This window comes from Geospiza fortis, unplaced genomic scaffold (genome assembly GCF_000277835.1).
Source record: "Geospiza fortis unplaced genomic scaffold, GeoFor_1.0 scaffold98, whole genome shotgun sequence".
NCBI lineage: Eukaryota > Metazoa > Chordata > Aves > Passeriformes > Thraupidae > Geospiza > Geospiza fortis.
The window spans coordinates 6,964,240-6,988,432 of NW_005054306.1; the positions used below are offsets into that span (position 1 = coordinate 6,964,240).

At 37.4% G+C, this 24,193-nt stretch overlaps 1 protein-coding gene across 1 annotated transcript; it reads right to left on the reverse strand.

Moving 5' to 3' along the window:
- Positions 1-5,175: 5,175 nt before the first annotated feature.
- GOPC (golgi associated PDZ and coiled-coil motif containing) lies at positions 5,176-18,802 on the reverse strand. Its single transcript, XM_031066668.1, has 8 exons — positions 18,447-18,802; positions 16,173-16,196; positions 12,644-12,819; positions 12,200-12,365; positions 10,876-10,971; positions 9,961-10,125; positions 9,076-9,256; positions 5,176-8,563 (listed from the first exon to the last, which is right to left on the reverse strand). Exons 2-8 carry the CDS (start codon positions 16,173-16,175, stop codon positions 8,445-8,447), a joined length of 906 nt encoding a protein of 301 aa, XP_030922528.1. The 5' UTR covers positions 16,176-16,196; positions 18,447-18,802; the 3' UTR covers positions 5,176-8,444.
- Between the last annotated feature and the right edge of the window lie 5,391 nt (positions 18,803-24,193).

The following is a 24,193-nucleotide window of genomic DNA, read 5'->3' on the forward strand; positions in this document are numbered from 1 at the left end:
GACTGGAATATCATTTGGTGGTCTCTGGAAAGGAGCACCAGTAAAGACAATGGTGGGTCAATGTGAACTGACCTTCCTCTTTCTCCAACCAAGAGGCTTCTGTCTGAACCTGGACTAGAGCAAAACACAATTGTCATCTCCTTTTTTTCCTGCTTATCCTCACCTGTCATGACCATGGGCAAAGATTCCAGGAATGTGACAAGGCTGGTTCTGTATCATGGTTGAAGGGCACTGGTGAAGTGCAGGCAGGAGTATTTACAAACCTACCTGGCATCTCACTTCATGTTTTATCAGTGCATTCGGTCCATTCTTTTGGAAAGCCTTAACCCATCCACAAACATGAGATAAACATTTCACTGCTTGTCTCTGAGTTTGTAAGAGAGCAGAGCACTCATTTTTTAAAATAATTGATGGGGAGAATCAAGTGGTTTTTAGCAAGTCATGAATGCAGAGCTGTATGTAATTATACTTGTCTGTGTTTATGAGTGTTTGGACATACACTTCACTGATATATAGAGGACAACTTTTAAGCGTAGTATGTGCCATCTGCAAACTACTTGCTACAGTATGTCAATTAGACTGGATGTTAATAATTTTAAGATTACATGTTTCTAGAAATAGTTCTAATGAATAAAGTTTTTCTATTTTTTAATTAAAAAACCACAACCAACCAACCAAACCACAAAAAACCAACCCATGAAACAGTAGGTTCTGTTTCACAAAGGCGTGTTAATGCTGAAGATTGGAAGGAAGCTGCTGCCCCCTCTTGGCACCACACACAAATGCACATACTTTGCACGGAAAAGGAAGATTCTGGTCACAAATTGCAATTGCTAAGTAATAGACAAGTTTGGAAGTGGAAAACAGCATAAAAACTGACACAGCCCCAAGTACACTTGCCTACTTACCCAGACCATTCAAGATAACTTAGTAAGATGTAGGGGTCATAATACACAGAATTGCCATGTCTTTCATTTTAAAATAAAAGTAAGTAATATGTGACCTGGAGTTAAAATACCACTTCAAATAATAGTTAAAGGTGCATCCCAATTCTGCTGGCTTCCTGAATTGCCTTGTAACACCCACATCTCTCACAAATTAGGAGAGCACCTAAACTGCCACACTGGACAAAAAAGGAAGATCAAATAATCAGGCAAGCCTGCAGCAGCGCTGTCATGGTTTGACACTGGCACAATGCCAGTGCCCCATGAAAATATACTTCCCTGGTGTTTGCTGTGAGATGTGACCAGGAAATAAGCAAAGCAGGCCTCTACCTTAGGAAAAAAAAGTTTATTAACTAAACTACAAAAGGAAAACAAACCACACACACACACACACACCTGGAAAATGAAAACTCCACAAAAAGCATTTCCTCCTCCCCCCCACCACATTCCCAATACATCTTCCAAATTTCAACTCTCCATCCATCACCCTGTAAATACTCAATTCCAGTCCATCAAGAGGAGAGGAGTCCTTCTTGGGGCCATGGTGACCTCTTCCTTGCATGCCCAGCGCTCTCACCACTGGACAAGGAACAGAGCTGCTTCAAGGGTTATCCTTTTAAGGGTGCTTTGACCAGTTCCAAAAAAAGCACAGTTTTCTCTCATCTCGGGACCTCTTGTCCCCCCCATACTTGTCTACCCCCTGGGGCCGGGGGGTCTCCAAAACTGAACCCTCTCAGTTCTGAGCCATCGCCTCCCCCCTGCATGCAGCCTCTGTGTCACGAGGAAGCATGGTTCTGTCCATGGCTGTACCAAAAAGAGTCCACCAACCAGCTACTCCGTCATCTCTTTCCGGCCTCTTCTTTACTCTCCCAGCCTCACTCACTGCTCCAACTGTCATTCACTTGCCCATTTCCTCTTTATCATCCACTCCATCTCCCCTTCCCCTCCGGGAAAGGTCCAAATGCTCTGTGAGGTCTTCATCATCCAGAAAGGGGTTAACAAACTGGGGCCTCTCTCCCTCTGTCTCTCCTGGGGGGGCTGCCCACCGCCTCCTGGTGCCCCCACCACCCTTCCATCTTGAGGGGTCAGGCCTACCTCTGCCGGGCCACAGGCTTTCCCTCCCCGGCCCAGCTCGAAGCCGGGCAGGGGAGGCCTTGCCTCTTTGCTGGCCGGAAATCAAAGAGGGAGCCCAAGGGAGTGCTCTGCTTCTAACCCCTGTGTTCTCAGAGGCGCATCCACCCTCAGTGGCCAAGCCTGGTGTCAATTTAAAATCTGAACACCTATTGGCCTCTGGCCACTCCATTCCCAGAAAACCTGCTTCCTGTAAACCCACGACAAGCGCTCATTTGACAGCTATACAGAAATCCCCCATTATCATATACAGAAAGTCAATTTCTCTGTTCCAAGCCCAAACCTGCCACCTTCAGAAGCTGAGGGTACCCACTGCAGGGTTTAAATTGTAGCACACATGGGGAATCCCTTCTGACAGAACCACAGACTACCATGCAAATTGTAAATTAAACCAAGAGGAGCTGGCACATTTACGGACATAACTCAAAGGCTTCACTTCTACAAGAGGATCAGCATGGGCAACCTCTGGCAACCTTCTTCCCTGACCTTTAGCAGAAGAGTCAACAGTGGCAAACTCTCTGCAGGTTGTTCCAGCAGGGATTGAATAGGGACACTCCATTTCTTATTGGAAGGGAAAGCATTCAAGTCAAGGACATTTCCAGCAGTGTAAGCCCAGTGGACCAAACATGTGACTATTCCAGTCCAGCAGTATAACTTTTAATGCTTCTATTCCCTAAAGAAATTGATGACAGACAGAAACACTTGGACAACAGCAAGTGAAGTAACATTAGAAAAAATATTTTCATGGGAATCTGACTTATTTCATTTGACAGAAGTAATATCTGTGCAAATATTTAGACAGTTCATAGGCAAATTAAGATTTAATCAACAGGATTTACAGAGATTTACAGATATATTTGAAGACTTGCAGTTTTAACAGAAAAGTTACCAGCTGTCTCCCAAGCACTCCTGACTTCCAGCACTATAGGCAATCAAAACATGTCTGTGAATGCCTGTACTTTCACTCTACTTGTATTTACATCTTCCTAACCTTCTCATTGAGAGCCAGCCACTGAAAACCAGACAGCAGAGAGCTGATGGCCCCACAACTGATGCACGAGAAGCTGGGGAGCCAGCTAAGGCTGCAGCGCTTTTGCATTTCAAAAAGGAAAATTGAAGAAACAGAGAGTGCCAAAAACTCTGAAGGGAATTGTGATCACTATCTCCACTAGAAAGTTACAAAGAAAAACTGTAACCAGTTCTCCTTGGATCAATACATGGATTTTTAAAATACCTTACATAAGGGACTAGAAGAGCATACTCCTGCAGGGCCTTCAAAACATTGGCAACTCCAATGCTTAACCTAGGTACAGCTGGAAAATACAAGCCTTAGCACATGAGGCAGAAGGCTGACACAGAGACACCAAATAATTTGGATGGCTGATTGAATCAAACACTTGTATAGAGTGTGGAAAATTTACCCAGGTGACTTAAAGTTTTCACCTAGGAATTGAAAATCCTTGAAAAATACTACTTGGCCTTTTTCAACTATTTAACTCAGAAGCATCACGTCCTACACAGAAGCGGGCATCATGAACAGATTCCAAAGTACATCTGTGGGAAGGGAACACCAGGTGAACAGAGTAGCTAGGACAAGGCTACTCTGAAGCATTAAAAGCAATATGAGAAAAGAAAATCCAAAGAAACTGAGTATTTCTCTTTCAAAGTCAGCATGTTTTCCACTTTTCAACTCCTCGGTTCCCTTACAACTACAAAACTTCTAAAGAATTGGGAACTGTGTCCTATGGGAAAAGACACACTGGACAAGGTGATAATATTTTCCAATTATTGCAGTGTAAGTTGAAGCTTACAAAGGCAAGCTTGAAATATGTTAGCCCATCTTTTTTCAGACCATTGAGCTGAGGTTTTAATCAGCAAAACCAGACTTCTTACACATATCCTAAGTCAGGACATGTTTCTCTTCCTGTCACGTGTGGGTCTCTGGGAAAAAAAATGCTGAGGACTCTTCAGTGACCACAGTCACTAGGAGCAGCCTCTGAGCTCCTTAAGCAGGACACTGGAACACAAAGACATTTTGAATGATCTTCTTTGACTTCAGGTAACATAAAGAAGTAATTTTGTTTCTCCTCTTTCTACCATCTTCATTCATAGCTGCCTCTATTCCTCATTTTGTTTTACAACAACTCTCTCCTTTCCCTCTTCTTTCCATCTGCTGAAGTCACCCATATCTAAACCCTCCTAAAAAAATTTAAAGCTAAAAAATAAACAGTTAACAGTTTCAGCCCTCACCAATTGTACATTCTACATCTTTTCATCCAACATGACTCAGCCTTGTCTATTGAGACAGTTCCTACGCTCACAGCTTTCTGCCCTCTGCTTACACACTCCCAATAAATCCTTTAGCACTACCATAATTATACTACTACCAGTTACCACAGCACTGCCTTTCACTTGGGCTCCCTGCTCACTCAGATGAACTTCATGCTTTAGGGTGAGATGACCACTCCAGTATAGGTGAGAGATTATTTCTTTTACAATATAATTTAAAACACAAAACAGACACTCAATCTGAACAAAAGGACTTAAATATCAGGACTAAAAGTTGCAACTTAAAGGGAAGTGTTTTGTAACTGCTGTGGGAAACTTCGAATATTTCAAAATGCATGGAAAACAAACAAACACCAACAAAAAAAAAAAGAGATAAAGGGCAGTTTCCACAATTTTAGCCAAATGACTTAACCCTTTGACAGGTCTAGGCCTTTATAGCTCTTCCTAGTCAAGGGCTTCAGAAGATTTATGGTATCATTATACAGGCTTCAGTCAGTTCTGGTATCACTATACAGTCATATATGCATGTATGCAAATATTTTTTGTCTTTTAACTGAAAAAGATTCAGCAGAAAATGCATCTTAATCAAATCTGAGACATGTCCTGTAACTGTGTCTTTCAAAAAAACGTATTTTGCTCTTAACTATAGACTAGACTAGATTAGAGTCAAACTTCACATTATGCTGTTCTGGTTTCCCCCATATTAGCTTTTTGGCCAGGTGCGAACTACACTTTTAACAGAGAAAAAACACACACATCATTGTGTCTTTTTTATGTACAAAAAGAGAAGAAAATGAAATACAACTCTGAATTAGGTGCAGAAATCACTGCAATGCAGAAGAGTATGTTTATTTACAGTCTAATAAAAATATATTATATTCAGCTTAGCTAGGTGTATACATATTTTGCAAAATGTTCTATCTGCTACAGAAATGAGAGTAACCCATACTGTAATTAGTTTGAAGAAATACAATAAATATCTGTATTTTTTTTGATACAACTGTGGATTAACATATATTGAGATGGATACAAACCCTCCTCACTGCCAAGAATACACGTCTACAAAGGAAATACGACATACAACCTTTGATCAGAGCTAAATTTATTGCCATAAAGCATTTTCCTTATCTTACATGCTTTTAATTAACATTGGTCCCAGATGCCAACAAACACTGTCCACCTTTAGCTTAAAATACAATTGTCTTACTGAAGATTTTAATAGGAAAGGAATTATATACCAAAAAAACTGAAAAATTATTTTTAGAATATTATTTTATTTTTTAAGTAAAAATATATATACACACGCAAGTAAACTGTTTTACACTTTAAAAAATAAAAATTAAGTCTGAACACTGACTTTCCTCAGAAATTCTTCCAAGTCTAACTCATTAAGCCTCTGGGAATCAGCAGGACTGAGTCTTCCAGTTACTGACAAAGGGGAGAATACACACATTTGTCCATTGAATCTGGAAATCAACTTGCAAAACTTTTCTCAGTTGAAATATTAATCTCTAAGCATTTCAGTACAATTGTAAATAAACCAGTACGTTAAATCAGGTGGTAACAAGTACAGACTGTAGTGTCTGAGTGAAATCCTCCCATCCACAGCTTCCTAAAGAAGGATTATAAAAACTGCTGGGAAGGAAATCTGGTGATAATTTACTGCTACCTGATATGTCTACTCCAAGTCATCTTCCTCGGCAGTTGTTCCTTCTGTTGATCTTGTACAGAGATAAAAATAAAGAAGAGCAGAGAAAAGGTCTAGCAGATGAAGAAGAGAGCACACAGCATCACGTGAAACTGCAGATGAGGAATGTTAGGAAAATAACTCTAGAAACATTCTTCCACTTCAGGCTAAAACTGATCAAATGCATTGAACAGAAAATACAGTGCGCCATGAAGTAAGAAAGAAAAAATAAATAAAAAAATTCACCTTTCTCTCAAATAAAGGGAAACTGTACAGGAAAATTGATCGTCTTTTTAAAAAGTTACAAGACTAGTTGGACAAGTCTAATTTCTAAGAACTGCAGGAAGATTCCACACAGCAATGATTTTCAAAGACAAGATGACCATAACTTAGCTTTCAACTGTCTCTTCCTGACAGAGAAGACATTGTGTGTTCCAGGCCACAGACAGTTTCAGAGTGCACTCTCCTTGAGTAGCTGTGGGAAAAAGACAAATCTGGATGCAAAAGTTCTGGCAGTAGATTCATCTGCTAACACACAGCCAATGTGTCCTCAAGTTTCTGAAGCTTCAGAAAAAGAAACATGCCTGGGGACCTGTTTCTTCTTCACACAGCTTTATTTTTAAATACTAGTTTCTGTTCGGTGAAAACTGTACAGCCTTGACTATTTTAAAAACTTTCAACAGTATGCTGTACGACAAACACTAGTATAAAAAATGAACCGAATAATGTTACTCCACTGAGTAAGTGAAGATCATGCACACGCACATACACACACACACACACAAAGTGATTGTGTAAAGAGCAAAGTTAAGGGATTTATAAACAGCAAAATCTTTGAATAAAGTATATACATTTTTAGGCTTTTTCTATAAACATATAAATATATATAGTGCTCCTAGGAGAGACAAGGTAACTGTGTTCTACATCACAACTTAGAACATGAGATTGATGTTACTCTAAAGGCCTTTGAGGTTTTTTCTTATGTATTTATACCCTACACAGTTAACACTTGCAAAGATATCTTTCCACATTAGTTCCACTTTCAATGTACAAAACCATTTCACGTTACAGTTCAACAGCCTGCAGAGCAGTGAGCAGGAAAGATGGCACTGCATGCTGAAATAGTAAGTGCGAAGACAACGTAGAGCTTGTCTGGGGAGTGTGCTGCACTTCAGCAAGAGAGCTACAAATGGAGCATGAGAAACTGCTCGAGACACCAGCCTCAACCTCCCCACCTGCAGACACGCCAGGGGCCTTTAGATGCACACCAATAAAAAACTATTTTAAGATACACTGTTCTCACAAAGGGAGTAACATTTTGCTTCAACAGTAAGACAATTATAGGTTAATAGGACTGCTGTAACATAACACAGATAGGGCCAGGCACCGTATGACTCTGAGAACCTCCTGTAAAGTACTGTGCACTCAACTTCTTTAAGGATTATTTTAATGTGAAATGAGTATGTTCAGTACCCATCCAAAGCACTCATCATTTCATAAGGTCAAGCTAACGATGACCAATTCAAACAACTCTGCATTAGCAGTAACCATATCCATTCAAAAACAAATACTAAATTGATTATGCTCAGAAAAAAAATACCAAAGGGCTCACATTAATTGTGAGTAATTTTTCAACTTATTTCACTAGTAAAACCCCATAATACTCTGTTTAACAACTTTTGGAGCAGGTTTCAAATGGAACAAATGGTGGTGAATTTAAATAAAAACAACAAATCCAAAAACCTCACTCATAAAATTACCATGGGCTGAACATGATTAGCAAGCACTCTACTGCTTACGTGGGTTTTGATAGTCTTTGCTCAAATAAAAGCTCTCACCTTTACTATTCTGAGGAAAAAAAAAAAGTGTTCTTTCAAGTTACAGTTCAAAAATCCTAAATACAAAACACATGGATGCAATGGAACAAGTGTGCCCCCATCTGTCTAGTGCTAAAGCATGTGTCACACCAAACTGAACATCAGTTGCACCTTTAAAACATCCAAGGGTCAAAATTAGGCCTGTCACCCATTATTCTGTTTCCTTAGGGACATCAATGAGATTAGAAGTGGAACATACTGAGGTTATCCACTTTAAAAATCCCACTCTTTGGTGGGACTACTCTTTTATTATTAAAAGAAGTTCATTTCACATGCTGTGTGTTCGGTAACTACTGTGTGTCACGCAAAAGACAGTTTTCCACATTGAGAATTGCTCACAATGAAGCCCTGAGGTAACCGCCTTTTTTCCAGGCAACAGTAATACAGTTCCTTTTGACATTTAATCATCCTTTTACAACCTATACTAGTATATGCAACTTTAAGCAGTCAATATTGATTATCAATTGTTCCCAAAGATGGGATCAGTCCAGGTTTTGCCTTTTTTTTTTAAAGTTTTTAGGATAAAGACTCAGCAGAACGGGCTAATTTGGGTGCAGTGTCTTCCAAAGAAGCTTCAACTGAATTCCCCAGGTTTCCATTTTCATGTCCATCAATACTTGGCTTCTTATCAAACACTGCAAGTTAAAAAGAAAATTGATTTAAGGAAAGAAGCAATCTTGGGAAGGACAGATCAGTGATCCTTGTTTCAAAAGCTGGAATGTTTCCTGAAATGACTACTAAAATTAAAGCTGACAGGTTTTTAGGAGAACGGAGCATGGCAGGAAAACAGGAACTGCTTCTTTGCTTTTCTAATTTAAAAAATGTATCTGAAGAAGTCACCAACATGAAGTGTTAAGGGGAATTAACAACTCCTAGTCAGAGGTAGGAAAAGATAAGAATAAATTTGAATTTCAACCTTTGGGAAAAGATGACCAAGAAAAAAGTTCATAAGTTAATTCAGTTGTATCTAAGTAAACCAGGCCAAACAGTGAGGGACCAACCAGATGAACTGACAGTCTATTAGTAGGTTAATTGAATTGACAGCAGATAAATTTTACAATGAATATAAAAAAAGTATTTTCCAGAAATTGGTTTGCATATTGAGACTTCAGAATTAAACTGCAGGTAACACATTTAGAAGGCTTACCTTGTGAGGGTTTGACATCCACATTTGTATCTTTCCTATTAGAACTTGAATTTGCACCTTCTTCCAACTCATCAAGATATAAACGGTAACGGTGTCCACTCTCATCCTCATATTCTACGTTTTCATCATCCGAATCAACTTCTGGAGCAACGTACACTACTTCAAATTCAATTTCACCTCTCTAAAATGTAGCCAAAAATACAAATTTACTTACTACTGCACAGCTACCCAGCAGGATTACCAAGATGAGCTAGGTTAGAAAACAAAATATATTTACTGTTGTAAACACATTTCTGTAAATTCAATTCAGTTGACACTGATTCAATCATGTTGAGTATTTTGGATAGGTACCTGAGTTAAGTTTTTACTGACTGAAGTAGAAGAGCTCTATAGCTAAGCTTTACCAAAACTACTCATATTTCTTTATATTCCAGTACATTTCAAACAGTGACTTCTGAAGGGGAAGTTTTCTGATAAATTAGGCACACGCGTTAATTGTCGGAAAATGGGATGCAAATCAGGAAGAAGATTCTAGACCACAAAGCATATGAGAAACATTGTTTGGCTGGAGCTGTTCAGTCATAGGAATAAAACATATGTCACTAAATAGTTATTTCTGTGGGGCAATGTAATAAATTGATTTTTATCAGCCTTACTGCATAATGATTAGCCAATACATGTTTAACTGAACCACTACTGACCAAGCATTTTTCTCTTTAAATTGCAGAACATAAGAGGATTAAGTGTAAGGTGATAGAGCCTCAAGAATCACTGTATCTTAGCATTACACTCTATTTAACAGGAAACATTAAAATTCAAGGCAATTCAACAGGCAGAACACAGGAAGCACCTAGATGTGCCTATGGATAACAGGTCCAAACTGACCTGTTGGGAAAGAATAGTTACAGCTTCTTTATGCTTGGCATCTCTTAGATTAACTCCATTTACTGCCAGAATAGCATCACCAACATGCAGTCCTCCACACCGATCAGCAGGCTGCCCAGGATGGATTTCAGAGATCAGTATTGGAACACCATGCTCCTTCCCACCCTATTAAAAAAACAAAAAAAGGTAAATTTTAATTAACTGAGATGCCTTTTAATATAAAATTGACATTCTGATAGTAGCTCCTAAAGTGCTTATTTCAACTTCTATTTTAGAAAATTAGAAATCATTCTTCAAACAAAGAATGTTTAAGAATGTGTGAGCTGCTTCCCTTAATTCTTCTCCCCACAGAAGAATGGAAAAAGTCAAAGCATGCAATTCTGAATACTAATAAAACCATAAAATCATATACAAACTCATGAAAAGTAGAAAATCTCATTAAAAAAGCATATCAGGCACTATACTGACTTGCAAGAAACAGTATTCATATTTAGAATAAAAGTCTAATAGTCAAAATTTTCCAAATTTGTTGTAAAAAGTTTACACAGCTTTTGTTAGGTGAGAGATGCCAATACAGATATTTCAAAAAAAGTTATAATCACAACAGCTAAGTGTTGGAAGTCAGGTCTCAGATTGTCTCTGCTCTTCTAAATATTTACACCTGGAATCACCCCTGGGTGAAGTGTCTATACCCTACACATAAATCAAAATCCTAAGTTTAACATAAAGTACCAATTACCTATTTCCTAATCCATCAAAATGGGTCTTGAAGTTCTATGACCATAGTTATGGATTTGTGTATGCTTTTTTCATTTGTTCTAACCACACATTTACTGATCCATGCATTTTACAGAAGCAGGAATACAAACTTGAATTGCTGTTTCTGTGTCATAGAAAATAAATGCAAATATTTACTGTGATTGAAATTCCTAGTCCTTCATGGTCTTCTTTAACTAGCAAAACTTTTCTGATTGGACCAACACCTTGACTCTTCTTTAAGGCATCAGGATCCTGGTTTGATAAAAAATAAACATAGCACAAACATAAATGTGTGAACCAAAAACTGATGCATTTCAGCATTTTGGTTTTTATAATTATATACAGGCAGTGTTATGAGCAATAGAGTTTTAGACTAGCTCCAGGCAGGACAAACTTACAGCGTCCCTTTACAGAAAGGGAGTGAAATCAGAAAAGATTCCTCATTATGCAACCCTGATGAGAATAATTATTTAAATTACTTCACTTCTGATTAGTGCACAACACAGAACTTAACTTCAAAAGAAGGAAATCAGCCACATGTTAAAAACACTAAGGGACCACATGAAGAAGTGCTGATCACTGCTGAAATGTTGTATGATGTAAACTCATCTTAAAAGTAACCAAATGACAGAAGATGATGTAACATACTCCCAAGGAAGTGGTTGCTAGCTCGAGTTTATTTTTATTGTAATAAAAATAAACCACACCAAAAGCCATTGAACACAAATCTATAAGACAAACTAAATAAACCAAGGTTCGTTTTTTCCTTTTGTTAAGTCATTGGTGCGATTATGCATACCTTTAAAATCACAAATACGTGTATTTGTCCATCAATGTTTTACGTGCAATTAGCAACATAAGCAGTATGACCAACTGACAGCAGTATCTGACCAACTAAGGTATTTAGAACAGATCAAAGCAAAGCACTTTGCTGAACACTGGGGTAATTAACAGGACACGTGTCATGTTAGGTGAGTTTTACCAAAGATACCCATAGTGAAATGCTGTTTAAAGGTTCTAAAAAGTACCTTTAGGAGGAAAAAAAACAACCCACAAATAATTCTTTTACAGTGTGTCAATTTATCTGGCCTTTTAAGGAAAGAAATTAAAATCAATTTCAGTTTAATCTAATGCTAAAAATTTTATTCTTGGTTTTTGCAAATAAGTTAGATCCACATTTTGAAACCTAGGTTACAAAATTCTGGTTTCAAGTTGTATTTATACACATAAATATATATATTAGAGGCACAGTTTTCAAAAGGACTGTGTTCCTAGGTAAGTCAAAGGAATGTATCATCTTCTGTGGTCATTTAGAGGGATGTGCTATTCAGCATGGAACTGTCCTTCAGCATACAAAAGGACAAGATATTTACAAGTGACATTTGAAAAAAACATAACACTGAAGTGAAAAAAATCACAAAGTTGAAGAGGTAACTCATGTCTGGAAACCACGGAGGAATGGCTCATTTTTTCAACTTACATGTCCTGGTGGTGCTTGCATTGGTCGTTTGAGATCGTTCCGGCCTCGGCAAGCTCTAATGACGGTTTTGTGGCGGTGAAGGTGTATTTCTGCCTCCAGCTGGTTCCACAGCTTGTCGTGAGCAGGTCCTTTCATATCCCGGCCCAGTAACTGAATCTGCTGGACCCTACACAGTGACACAGAGAGTACAACAACGCTGCATTACCACAGGAAAAGCAATGCATGGTAGGACTCATACACCTCATCAGGCTACAGCACATGATCATGCAGCAACCGGCGCAAGAGCCCTGGGGATTTTTACTCTTCCTTTTGTTAATTAACTGGAAGAATGAGGCTTTTCCTCCTTAGTCTTAATCTTGAACCTGCCTCTGGGGATGCAAAGGAAGGAAAAAAACAACAACAACAAACATCTTATGCTAGGGGACATGAATTGACTTCAAATACCTTCCAGCTAGCTCCTTATCTAAATACTTGGCTGCCAATCTTGCTCCATAAACCTCAGCCTGAAGTACAGCTATGTGTCTACGGAGGGCTTCATTCTCCTTCCTCAGCAACTTCACCTCAGCTTCCAGTTGAGCTTCTTTGACTTTTTCCTTCTTGTTAGCTTCAAGTTCTCTCTCCTTTATAATGACAAAAAAAAAAAAAAAGAAAGAAAAGAATATTTAAAAGCTTTTATCCAAGTTAATAATGAAAGTGTTCTTACTGTTTCTACACACACAGTCTGAAATTATTTTCCTGTGTACAAGACATGCATGCAGGAAAAGAAATTTAAAAAAAACAAACAAAAAACAAAGCGGGGACTCTGGCACTACAGCTAGTGGTTTGCATACTATCCTACAGAAAGGTGGCAAAATTTAAATACCCTGAATATCATCTTTACATTTTCTTGCCTTGCAAACAGGAGATTGAAAGTTAAGCAATACTATTTTCAAAATTAAAGAGTAACCATGAAGCTACTAAATATTTCAATTTAAATAAACTCTTTTACTATTATTATGATGATGATGACATGGAAACCTAAGCCCATATGTCTTTAAAATGACAATTATTTTCATGCAAACAACCAATAAATGTCCAGCCAGAGGCATTTCCAGATTAGAGTCTGAAGACCACACAAATAAAGCCAAGGATTCTACACAGGAAAATGACACCCTGACAAAACTAGAAGAAAATTAGTGCATAATAGCTCTGTTAAAAAAAACCCCAAACAACATTCAAACAAAACAAAATCAAAACCCACATTAAAACCACACTTTAAGCAAGCTATCGCCCTGTGCTTCACCCCCTGAAAAAGGAATTATGGAAATATAAATTAGTCCCACACTGCTCCATCCCAAATGTACACAAACTGCATAGTCATTACCTTTTCTAATACCCAGTGTACCGGTGCAAAAGGAATTAGATTGCTAATCTACAAAATCTACTTTAAGGAGAGCATGCTTGATAACATGTCTCTTTTATATCTTGCTCTGCATGCCTTTTACAAAGTGGGGGAAAACCCCCACCATTAACTAGGAAAATAGCAAAGACACAGGGTCTAATATTGTTTTCTTTCAAAACTGGCTGTCAACTGAAACAACAATAAAAACTAAGTTCACCATAATGCATTTCTGAAGACACCTGGAGTACCCAAAAACCCCGTTCTCTGTACCTGTACCAATTACACTGTTAAACAAATAAAACCAGGATGTTCTACTAAAGAAGCAACAGGACAGATATAAAATTTTACAGAACTGGCAAGACAAATCTGTTATCAAATTGTGCATATGTTATTCACGATTCCAAACCTGGATATAAAACCATTAATATGGTCGATATCACCACATTTGAGAAACTACACAAAATTGGTCCTTCCAAATGGAATTACTTTCACAATATATATATGAAAGCATTTACTGACTTCACCAGAAAGTCACCTCTGAATTTGGTATGTGGTACACACATATGGTACACACATGTGGTACACACATAGGTGTGTACTTTGTTCTTCTAAACTGATAAAAGTATTTAACAGATGAGGGAGGCAGTAGAGTCTATCAAATTCATAGGTGACTTTGAGTCTATCAAATTCAGAGTGACTGGCTAGCACAGTGCTCAGGAGGAGCAACTCAAAGATTGCCTGAAATCACTGGCATTTCACTTCCTGCAATTCCCATGATGACCTACCTTCAAATCAAGTTTGGCTCCCTAGGCATGTTAGAAAACATGACACACAAAGCCACCTCTGGCCTCTGGCCTTTGGGTTGTCTTGTGCAAATGACTCCCACAGCAAATCTCCTTCTGAACTGCAGGACCACACCTAAGCCAAGAATTTTGACTAATCTACATTTCAGAACAGGAGTTTCTATTATACCAGTCCTTTCTATTATTATTTTGGTCTTGGGCTATTTTCATTACAAGAATTCAAGAGTACCACCATGCTGTGCTGTCTCTTCCACACACTTGAGGAGTAAGAAGGGTCACAGTTCAGACTTAACATCTGTTTTACAGCAGCTACGATGTCCATATACAAATACAGTGTTCCTGTTAGCTCTGTTCCTGTTGTCAATATTGTATTAAGGTGATCTAAACAGCAGTATAGGCTCCCTGTTCGTCCACTTTTAGAACACCTAGTATTTGACAAATATAAAAAGACAAAGACTAGAATTTAAGATAGGCATATTCCAACCTCCTTCAGAGAAGTGAACTGCTGAAGTGATCAAAGATTCTTGATTACACCAGCGAATTTCAAGCAGCACATTTTACAGTATTTACATAAAGTTTAAACTTTTATATAAAGCTTAAACACCCTCATCTAGACTCAGGTTGTCCATTGATTTTCTCTGAATTTGGTTTGTCATTTAATTTAAACAGGAAGCCAAACGTTACACTTCTATGTAGAATCACTTTTAGTCATGCATTTTAAATGTTACACCTAAAATACAAAAATACAAGGGAAATGCAATCCCATAGAAGTGCTCTCTTCCTATTTTCTCCATTATAATGACTACTCTTTTGTGACAGAGGTGCAAAATTACACCCAGAAACCAACCTTCTGTGGACTATCTCCAACTGATCACCACATGAAAAAAATAAAAAAATATTAAAAGTTTTGCAATACAGAATTTCTGAAGATATCCTGAAAGAGCATGTACTGTTTTGAATGACTGTCAAAAGATTTGACAAAAGTCTCAAAACTGTTAAAAGAAATCAAGGAAGTTCAGTTACAGAATAGTTTCATGCTTTCTAGTGTTCATAGTAGGGCACAGGTTGTAAAAACAGAAAATATATTTTCTGTTGGTAATATAAGAAAAAAAGTTACAGCAAGGTTGAAGACTAAAGCTTACAGTTACCAGCTATTCTGTGGCTTTTCAAAAAACCAACTACTGAGTAATGATAACAAAGCATGTAACATAATAAAAGTTGAAAAGCTGTTTAAAAACCTTTCAAGTCTATCACTGTGGAAAGATAAAAGTCAAGTTTGCTTCACTTTTTATTTATATCTATGTATTATTGAGCTCATATGCTTTTGGTTGTTACATCAGCCAGTAAACCATATTAAGTCATGTCCATGATAAAAATAAGGGGAAAACAGGAGAAGTTGACATGATTTTTTAAAATACAACATCAGAATACTTCATATCACACTCATAGATGTGTACAGTGTTTATACTTTAGCAACTGTATAACATCTTAGCAGTTTTTGAGATACTGCCAGAACAATCTTTCAGAATGTCAAGTTGCCAGACATCATCCCAAACTAGCTGCAGCAATAATAAACAGAATACATATAGAATTAGGAAAAAGGGCACCACATCTAGAAAAGAAATATTAAAATGCAAAGGAAATTCTTTACAGAGCATCTTGCCAACTGTTGGGATGAAGGAACAAGCCAGATCTGTTTTGCCAGTTTCTGAGGCCAACATATATATAGGTTGTTGCACAAAACAAAAGCACTGCTTGAACATAAAAAAATGGCAATCAGCATACTTACCATTTCGTCCACAGAAAGGACAGACTTAAGACAGAAGAAAAGAGTTCCATAATTAGAGAAACACGCAACAGGAACTTCAAGAAAATGCAACAACATAAATTACTTAGTCCAAAAGGACTTCACCAGCAAACTGTATATTTCATTAGATGACATATAGAACAAGCACACTGCTACAATTCTATTTAGCAACAATTTCGGTATTTTGTAGTGAAATTTATTAAAAATCTTACTAAAAACTTAACTTTAGTGTAGTATTGAAAACAACACCTTCTCCTAAAATACCAAGAATCTCTGTAAATGGCAAAATAATGCAATATACATTAAAGAATCACAGAAAATCCATTCTGTAATATAACATTATACAGGTAATAGATTTTTTTTCTTTCAGAAAGAACATACTGTGAGTTACAAGAGGGACATAAAGGACAGGCAGAAGTATCAGAAAATGCATCAAGTTCAAAAACACACAAAAAAAATTTCAACCAGGCAACTTCATACTCTCACAAAGAGTTATTATGATTGCACTAAGAAGATTCTCCACTCCTAAAAATGGACTTGGCCCAAACTACACAATTATCAACTGCTTAGCAATCTAAAAATTTTAAAATGTCCTAGTTCACCACTGTGTACAGTTTTACAGATTACAGAGTATACATTTATGCTAAGAACCTACATATAAAATAAGAGTGTCTGTCCCTCAAGAAAGGAGGAAATGAATTAATTGAGCTTTATTTCCCCATTGCACATTCTGTTGACACAGTTCTTCTTTGCCCTCAGAGACCTTCTGACTACCAGAAGGTCAGCACAACAGTTTCAGTTACCCAAACATCAGAGGTCCCATTTTATTGCCATTTAAGCAGCCTCAGTTTTGCTTGTTCTAGCTTTGCAAACTTTCATAGCTTTCTTTATCAAGAAGAGTTTAAAGTTTTGAATTCCCTAAAGGCAAAGTAAAACAAACGCAAAACACTAGTCCTCATATTTAAAAAAGGAAAAACTAAAGGAAATTAAGCAGAGAATATCAGGCTAAGCTGTTATAAAGTTCAAATTCAACACAGATAAAACTGAACCAATGTATGTAAAATGTATTTATTGTCACCTGTGGGAAGAAGACTGCTGTCAATAGCATAGAAATTTAATATATCTTTAGAAATCATTTATAACAAGGTAACAAGAAACAAAAACCTTAAAAGTATTATTCTGTGTGTTAGTCAGAAGTTAAGTTGAATTAAGAAAATCTGGGGACCAAAACCACTCACAGTGATGTGTTAACTTAAAAAATTTTCTTCGTGTAAACCTGCAGTCTAACACTTACAAAATGCTGGTTATATTTAACTAATGCTTATTTAAAAGCCATGAGAATTATTTAGAGCTCTAAATAAACTTCACCGTACTGTAGCCATGATTTATTAGAGAATAAATTATGTGTGGACAATCCAGAAAATGCTCTTATACTGCATATACAACTATGTAGCCCTAGGATGACAGCTCTAATCAATTACAGCTTTTGAATCTGAAACACAAAGAATTTGGATTACTCCTGTTGCTCAGTGATTAGCCTAGGCATCCTTTAAAACTTATAGTCTACCACTGTGCTTTATTGTACATTAATTAATGGGACAAAATAGCAAAGAGACTAATCTAATGTTCCACATATGTTGGGAGTAGGTATTTGCAACCAAACTGTGAAGCAATTTTAGAAAGTCAGAGATAGACTTTGATTCATACCAACAGTTAGAAACCACATGCACACTACTCTACTTTTTATTAATTTACAAAGCCATAGTATTAGAGCCTGAATTTGTGGAGTGGCTAGTAACAAGTCAGTCTATGCCCAGGCTATCAGTCAATGCCAAATAACTGCACAGATTAATTGCTGTTAACTTTTGGTGGGCTTTGTAGAGGTCTGAGTTTTGAAAAAACACTTAGTCTACTGAGTGCTTCTATTACAGCCTTCTTCTATTATCTTTTGCAATTTCAGTCTTCAGAAAAACTTTATAAATCACAAAAACATTTTCTTTTTTTTTACTTTCAGAAACCACTAAAAATGGTTTATTTACAAAAAAACTTCTTAAATCCTTACTCTTTTTTCTGACATTATTCATCTTATGTTTAATCGTTGCTAACAACCAACTATAAATGTTATGAAAAGCAAAAAAGCTAATATTCTTAACATGAGAATTTGTACTCAGCTTATTCACACCTTCCAAGGAAGAGCCTGGAAGCCAGGAGAGGAAGAAGAGTAATATAATCCCACATTCAAGTTGCCATACTCACCAGTTTTGCCTTAATAGCCCCAGAATCAACATTCTGACCAGTCTTGGCATGCAGCTGGAGCTGAACAGCATGGAGCTGCAAAAGCTGATCATGCACTTCCTTTTCCAACACTGCTTTCTCTGCTTGTGTTTCTGTCAGCTCAGACTTCAGATCAACCAGCTGTGCCTGTGGAGATACAATCCATCACAGTAATGAGAGCAAGGACTAAATGGGGTCATCAGAACTGTGACACATAACAGCATTTGCTGGTACAGGGATGCTGCACCTGGTGGAATGCAGGTTAAGAATCCCTGATATCACCCATTCCTCTGTAGCCCAGCTTTAACACTGGGTCATTTGCAGGATTTTCTCCCCAACTTGTCACAAAATTCATGCAGCATCAAAAGACCACATTGCCAAGAGTAACAAAGCTGAGCTTTCCTTCATGCAGACAATGGCATGTGATGCTGATGTTCACTCCAATACAAGGCAATGGCATTAAACCTATGTAGGATTTATACCCCTAGCAATGTAAACACAATTTTAAAATGCAAAATTATTAAATCTTACTGAAAAAAATCGCTCAAAGTAAAATGACAATTATTTATCCAATGCTGAAGTCAAATAATCCTATTTACAGCTGGTCTATTTTCAACTGAAAATATTTCAGAGTTTAACTGAAATAGCAAATTTGTTGAGTAAACCAGAAGTCATGAAATGCCCCTAAAATGTGCATGTAGAAAACAAGAAAAAGCTATTAACTACTGAAAGAAGTGGTTTTGAAACATTTTAAAAACAGTTTTCATGTGAGGTTATATGTTACAAAGCCGAAAACTGCAATGAAAGAAGAAATACTAACATGTTTACAAAGTTACTTATTATCTAAGTTCAAGTAGCATTTTATAAGATACGCTACATTTAGATAAGCTTTAAAGCTACCATTTGCCAAAAAAAACACAGAATATGATTTCAGGGGATCTTTAGGTAAATTCCCAGAGTATGTTTTTGCATCCAAAAGATTTGGAACTAAGGACCAAAATGAAAAATGACTAATTCTTAAAAAATCCCCTCTCATATTAAAGCAGGGTATTTTAGGTATTTTAACAACACCATACTAACATTCAAATTAACGGTGAAACTCAAGTTGCAAGGCAACTCAGTATAAAACATCTGTATCAGTTAATGAAAAAAAGCAGGAAGGCTTTGACTATCAGCGGGGAGGATTTACTGGGTCTAACTTCAGGTACATAGTTTACATGGACAGCTTCTCAAGCTTCCAGAGTAATTCAGAGACAAGTAGGTACTTCCAGAGGTGATTCAGAGCACCCAGGGTGCAACTGATGAGATGGATCAAGCCAGCCTCCAGCATGTGGCTACCAAGAAGAATAATCCCCCCTCCTGCCTCTTGGCTATGCCCTTTAGTCCCACATCTCTGGGACTGAACACAACAGAACAACCTCCCCCTGTCCCTCGAAGCAGAGCCTCAGCAGATCAGGCCAGCACTTACTTTTTGCCAAAAAAAATGGAGCTGCATGCATTTTCACCTTCCAACTGCCAGAACAGCAAAAAAAACTTGAAAATTTTGCAAACTCTTGCAAGAACTCTAAAGCAGAAATTGCCTTTTACAGTAAGATGATATTTAAAATACTACAAAGCCAAATAATTTCAGAGAAATGAGTTACAAAGCTGCATTGCTGTCCCCAGTAACCAGCCACAGTTAAAGTCTCTCTGCTGTGGTTTACCCACCTTCTAAAAAAAGCAGACACACACCTGAACTAACATAGCAAATGAAAATATCACCAGCATACAAACTGATCATACAGTACAGAGCAGATAACAAAGTCCTTAATAATGAAGGCAGAGTTTGACCCCGTCACAATTTCACATAATAACAATATTTTGTCATTGTCACATACTGCAAATATTAAGCCTACTTTAAAAAAAATAATACCACTACTGTCTTACTCCTTTCTAACAGCTGACATGCTGACTTTTATTGCTTTTTTATACACACACACACACACATGCTCTCATCTACTCTAAATCAAAAGACCTGTAGAATGGCGAAGTGGCAGAACAGCTAAATTCGACCTATTTAATATTGTCCAGCCTCACCTAATAGAGAATGGCAATTGGAGTTCTGGTGGGGAAAAAACCCCAAATTTATTTCCCTGTGCAAATAACAAAGCAGCAAGAAGGATGGCTACCAGCTTTGCAGGGTGAATGATGTCCCAAACTTAACAAAAGACTGTCAAACACATAATAAAAATTAAAAATAGTACTCTGCATATAACCTGACATTCAAATTAATATCCTGCTGTTTTAATCATAGAATCATTGAACGACAGAATAATCTGGGTTGAGAGGGACCTTAAAGACCTGGTTCAAAGCCCCTGCAATGGACAGGGGCATCCTGCACTAGACCAGGTTGCTCAGAGCTCCATCCAACCTGGCCCTGAACATTTCCAGGCATGGGGCACTCCAGACAACCTGTTCCAGTGCATCACCACCCTCACAATAAAGAATTTTTTCCTATGATCTAATCTAAATGTACTCTCAGTTTGAAACCACTCCCCCTCACTCTGTCACTAGATGCTCTTGTAAAAAGTCCCTCTCCCATCTTTCTTGTTGCCTCTCTCCAGTTACCATAAAGCCTGAATAAATAAAGAGCACAAAATAAAAAAAAGAAAAATGAGAAATGATAAGAGCATATATAGTGGAATTAATCTGTTTACACATTATGAAAAGTCATAAATCTATCCCCAGGAACTGATGCAGGCACAAGAGTCACATCAAAATGCAAACATAGCAAGTTACTTTCATATCCTGTGATCTACTTCTATGAAGGCTGACAAATCTTTACATTACTTCACCGAAGTTCTGCCATTCTCAGCTTGGCCAGCTCACTTAATTTTCCTTTACATTACTTTTACTAGCACCATTTTTTATCCAAATTCCCTCAATTAGTTATAAAGAAAACATGAAAAGACTGTTGGAAAGTCAACCTCTCCATCTTCAGTTTCGGAAGCTCCTCAGTAAAAACCAGGGATGGGGCAGAGACAGGAGATGAAATCACAAGCATAAACAAGGACTATCAGTAAAGCCATTTCTTCCCAGAGCACCATTCACTGCATGAGGCAAGGGCTCTGCTGAAAAATATGGTGCCAGATATTATATTTCAATTCCTATAAACATAATAGGATAAATACAAGGATAAACTAATGCTGCACAAGCAACTGTACTAATCCTTTAATTTGGATGCACTCTCCAACAAGACTGTCCAAGAGAGATGCCTTGTATTTTGGTGGTCACCTGCAGCTACCCTAGAATTTGCAGAGAAGTCAGCTGGGGGCAGCAGTTACATTCAGCCACAGGAGACCATTGAGCTTCATGGTTAGGTGAGTTCAGGAAGAGCCACCAAACAACAAAAACAGAACAGCAACTTTGAACAGGGAACAATGAGGGGCAGAGGTAGAAGAGAAGGTAGTGTGTTCACTTTCATAACCTCCTCTTAATTGTAACTTGCTGATTCAGCCAAAAAAGAAACCCTTCTGGGCAGAACACAACTGCGCAGATCAGCAATTGCCACTCACCAACAAGCACCACACTGCACGGTTACACCTTAACTTCTCTCTGCTCCCTCCTTTGTGTCTCTGCTCCAGCCAATGCACAGCAAACAGCACCACCAGACTGTGCTCATGGAAGCAGGATTTAATCATGAAAACCTACACTACATGAATCAAGCAGGCAGGACATGAATCTACTGCTTCAGATTACCACCACAGGCCATTTCTAAATTCCAAATAAAATGGAAGTAAAATGGAGATCTTGATCAAACTCACCAAACAGCAAAACTCAGCATTTATCTTTCACACAATCTAACATCCAGATGATACCAGAAAAATAGTTTTAAAAAGCTAACCAAGCATTTAGTCAATTTTGGGACATATTTTGCCATTTACCAGGGGTTTTGTATTTCTGAAAAGTCTTACAGCTAGAAAAGTTAAATGCCAATTCAACAGAAATAATTCAAGAATTTATAAACTACTCTTTTTATTCCCATAGGAGATAAAAGACAAGAAATCATGGCATTAAGTAATGACTATTTCTTCCACAGAACATGTCAAAAATTCAAAGAAATTTTAAAAATATCTAGGCAAAAGAATGCATACAATGTCCTAGTTTTAATCAACAATTCTTACTGCCTGTTCAAGCCGTTACAAATTATCAAAAAGTTGAGTTTGTTACATTATCTTACAATGAATATGTATTTCAAGCTGTCAATAAAATAAATATCCTCTTAAATGCTGGGGTTAATTGCATTTATAGTCAAGGAGTTTTTGAAGTCTTAACTAGTGTTTTTCATCAGGAGTCTTAGAACAAAAAATTAGTATTTAAGTCTCTTCCAATCAATTTATATCATATTTTTCATATGATGGTCTGAACTCTCATCTGTACATTTTTCACAGAAAAGTGACATTAGTTATTCTAACAGAATAGTTGGAATAATTAAGCAAAAATAATTTATTCTATTAGATCTCAGAGACATACTCAAAGATCTTATACTAAATTTATATATTGTAAAAAACAAGAACGTAGATCTTGCCCTGAACAGCTTACAATGTAAATATATCAAGGAAGGGATGAATAAATGTAACAGAGAAGTACAAATACAGCTGGGTATTTTTGTATAGAAGTGCACAACAGGAAGCAGACAGATGCTAAAACCACAAGTTACGTGTGACTGCTCAGAAGCCTCACTGCTTGAATGAGACACTAGAAGATGGCAATAGTGCAACCTCTGAAGATCTAAAGCATGAGGGGAAACACACAGAAACGGAGAAAACTTCACAAAGTGGGTGACTTACATACCATGGTGACAGGAAAAAACCTCCACTACTCATAAGGAAAGCAATAGCAGGGCGGTGAGGGGCAAACTGAGAGATGGGATCATTAGATAAAGTAACAACAACAGGTTTAGCTTTTTTTGGGAAAAGCTTTTTCATTTTCTGAGCTATCATTGCAGTAACTTCTGCAATATGGACAAGGACACTTGAGCTAATAGGTATAAAAAATATCTATGACTTACATTTGCCCAGACATGAGCACTCAAAAGTGGAGCCATGCTGAACTGGGAAGCTGGGTCATAGGCCTGCATACTACTAGGGCAAGACAGTGGCATTACTCGCCACATTATTCAGCAAATAAAAATGAGAGGAAGACCAGAATCAACTCAAGTGTAATGAATGCACTTCTTGGTATATGAATTTCTAGCTCAAAAAAAGCCTAGACATAATTCAAACACAGTAGAAAACTCCGATTTTTTCAGTGAAGGGAAGCTAGATACATACAAAGGATCCATTAGCAGCCTCAAGGGACTAGAAGTCATAAGCCAAGCACTCATCAAATGCCTTTAGTTTTTGTTTCATTTCAGGCCTTTAGCATACACCTTATTTATTCTTATGCCAAGCCTTCTAAAATCATAAAGGTCTGAAAACTGTCTTTCTAAAGATTTTTTTTCCCACCATATAATCTCCGATTGCCAGAAGCTAGGAGTTCATTTTAGAATTTTTTAGTTACCTAAATAGGGCCATCTAGTGCTATCTTTTTATCTGTATGTCTACATTTCTCCCTATTTCACCCTCCTTCCCTGTTGATTTGAATTGAATTAATTTTCAAAATACAAATGAATCTATTAAAGGGGTAAAGGTGTGTATGACTAAAGTTCCTATAACACACAACTTTTAAAATAAACAGCTGAAAGAGTG

Excerpts from the sequence above, each read along its gene's own strand:
- GOPC (XM_031066668.1), bottom strand. Across the intron at positions 10,126-10,875 it reads GACTAGGAATTTCAATCACA|GGTGGGAAGGAGCATGGTGT; the intron begins GTAAATATTTGC and ends TTTTTTTAATAG. Across the intron at positions 9,257-9,960 it reads TAACTATTCTTTCCCAACAG|AGAGGTGAAATTGAATTTGA; the intron begins GTCAGTTTGGAC and ends GCTACATTTTAG.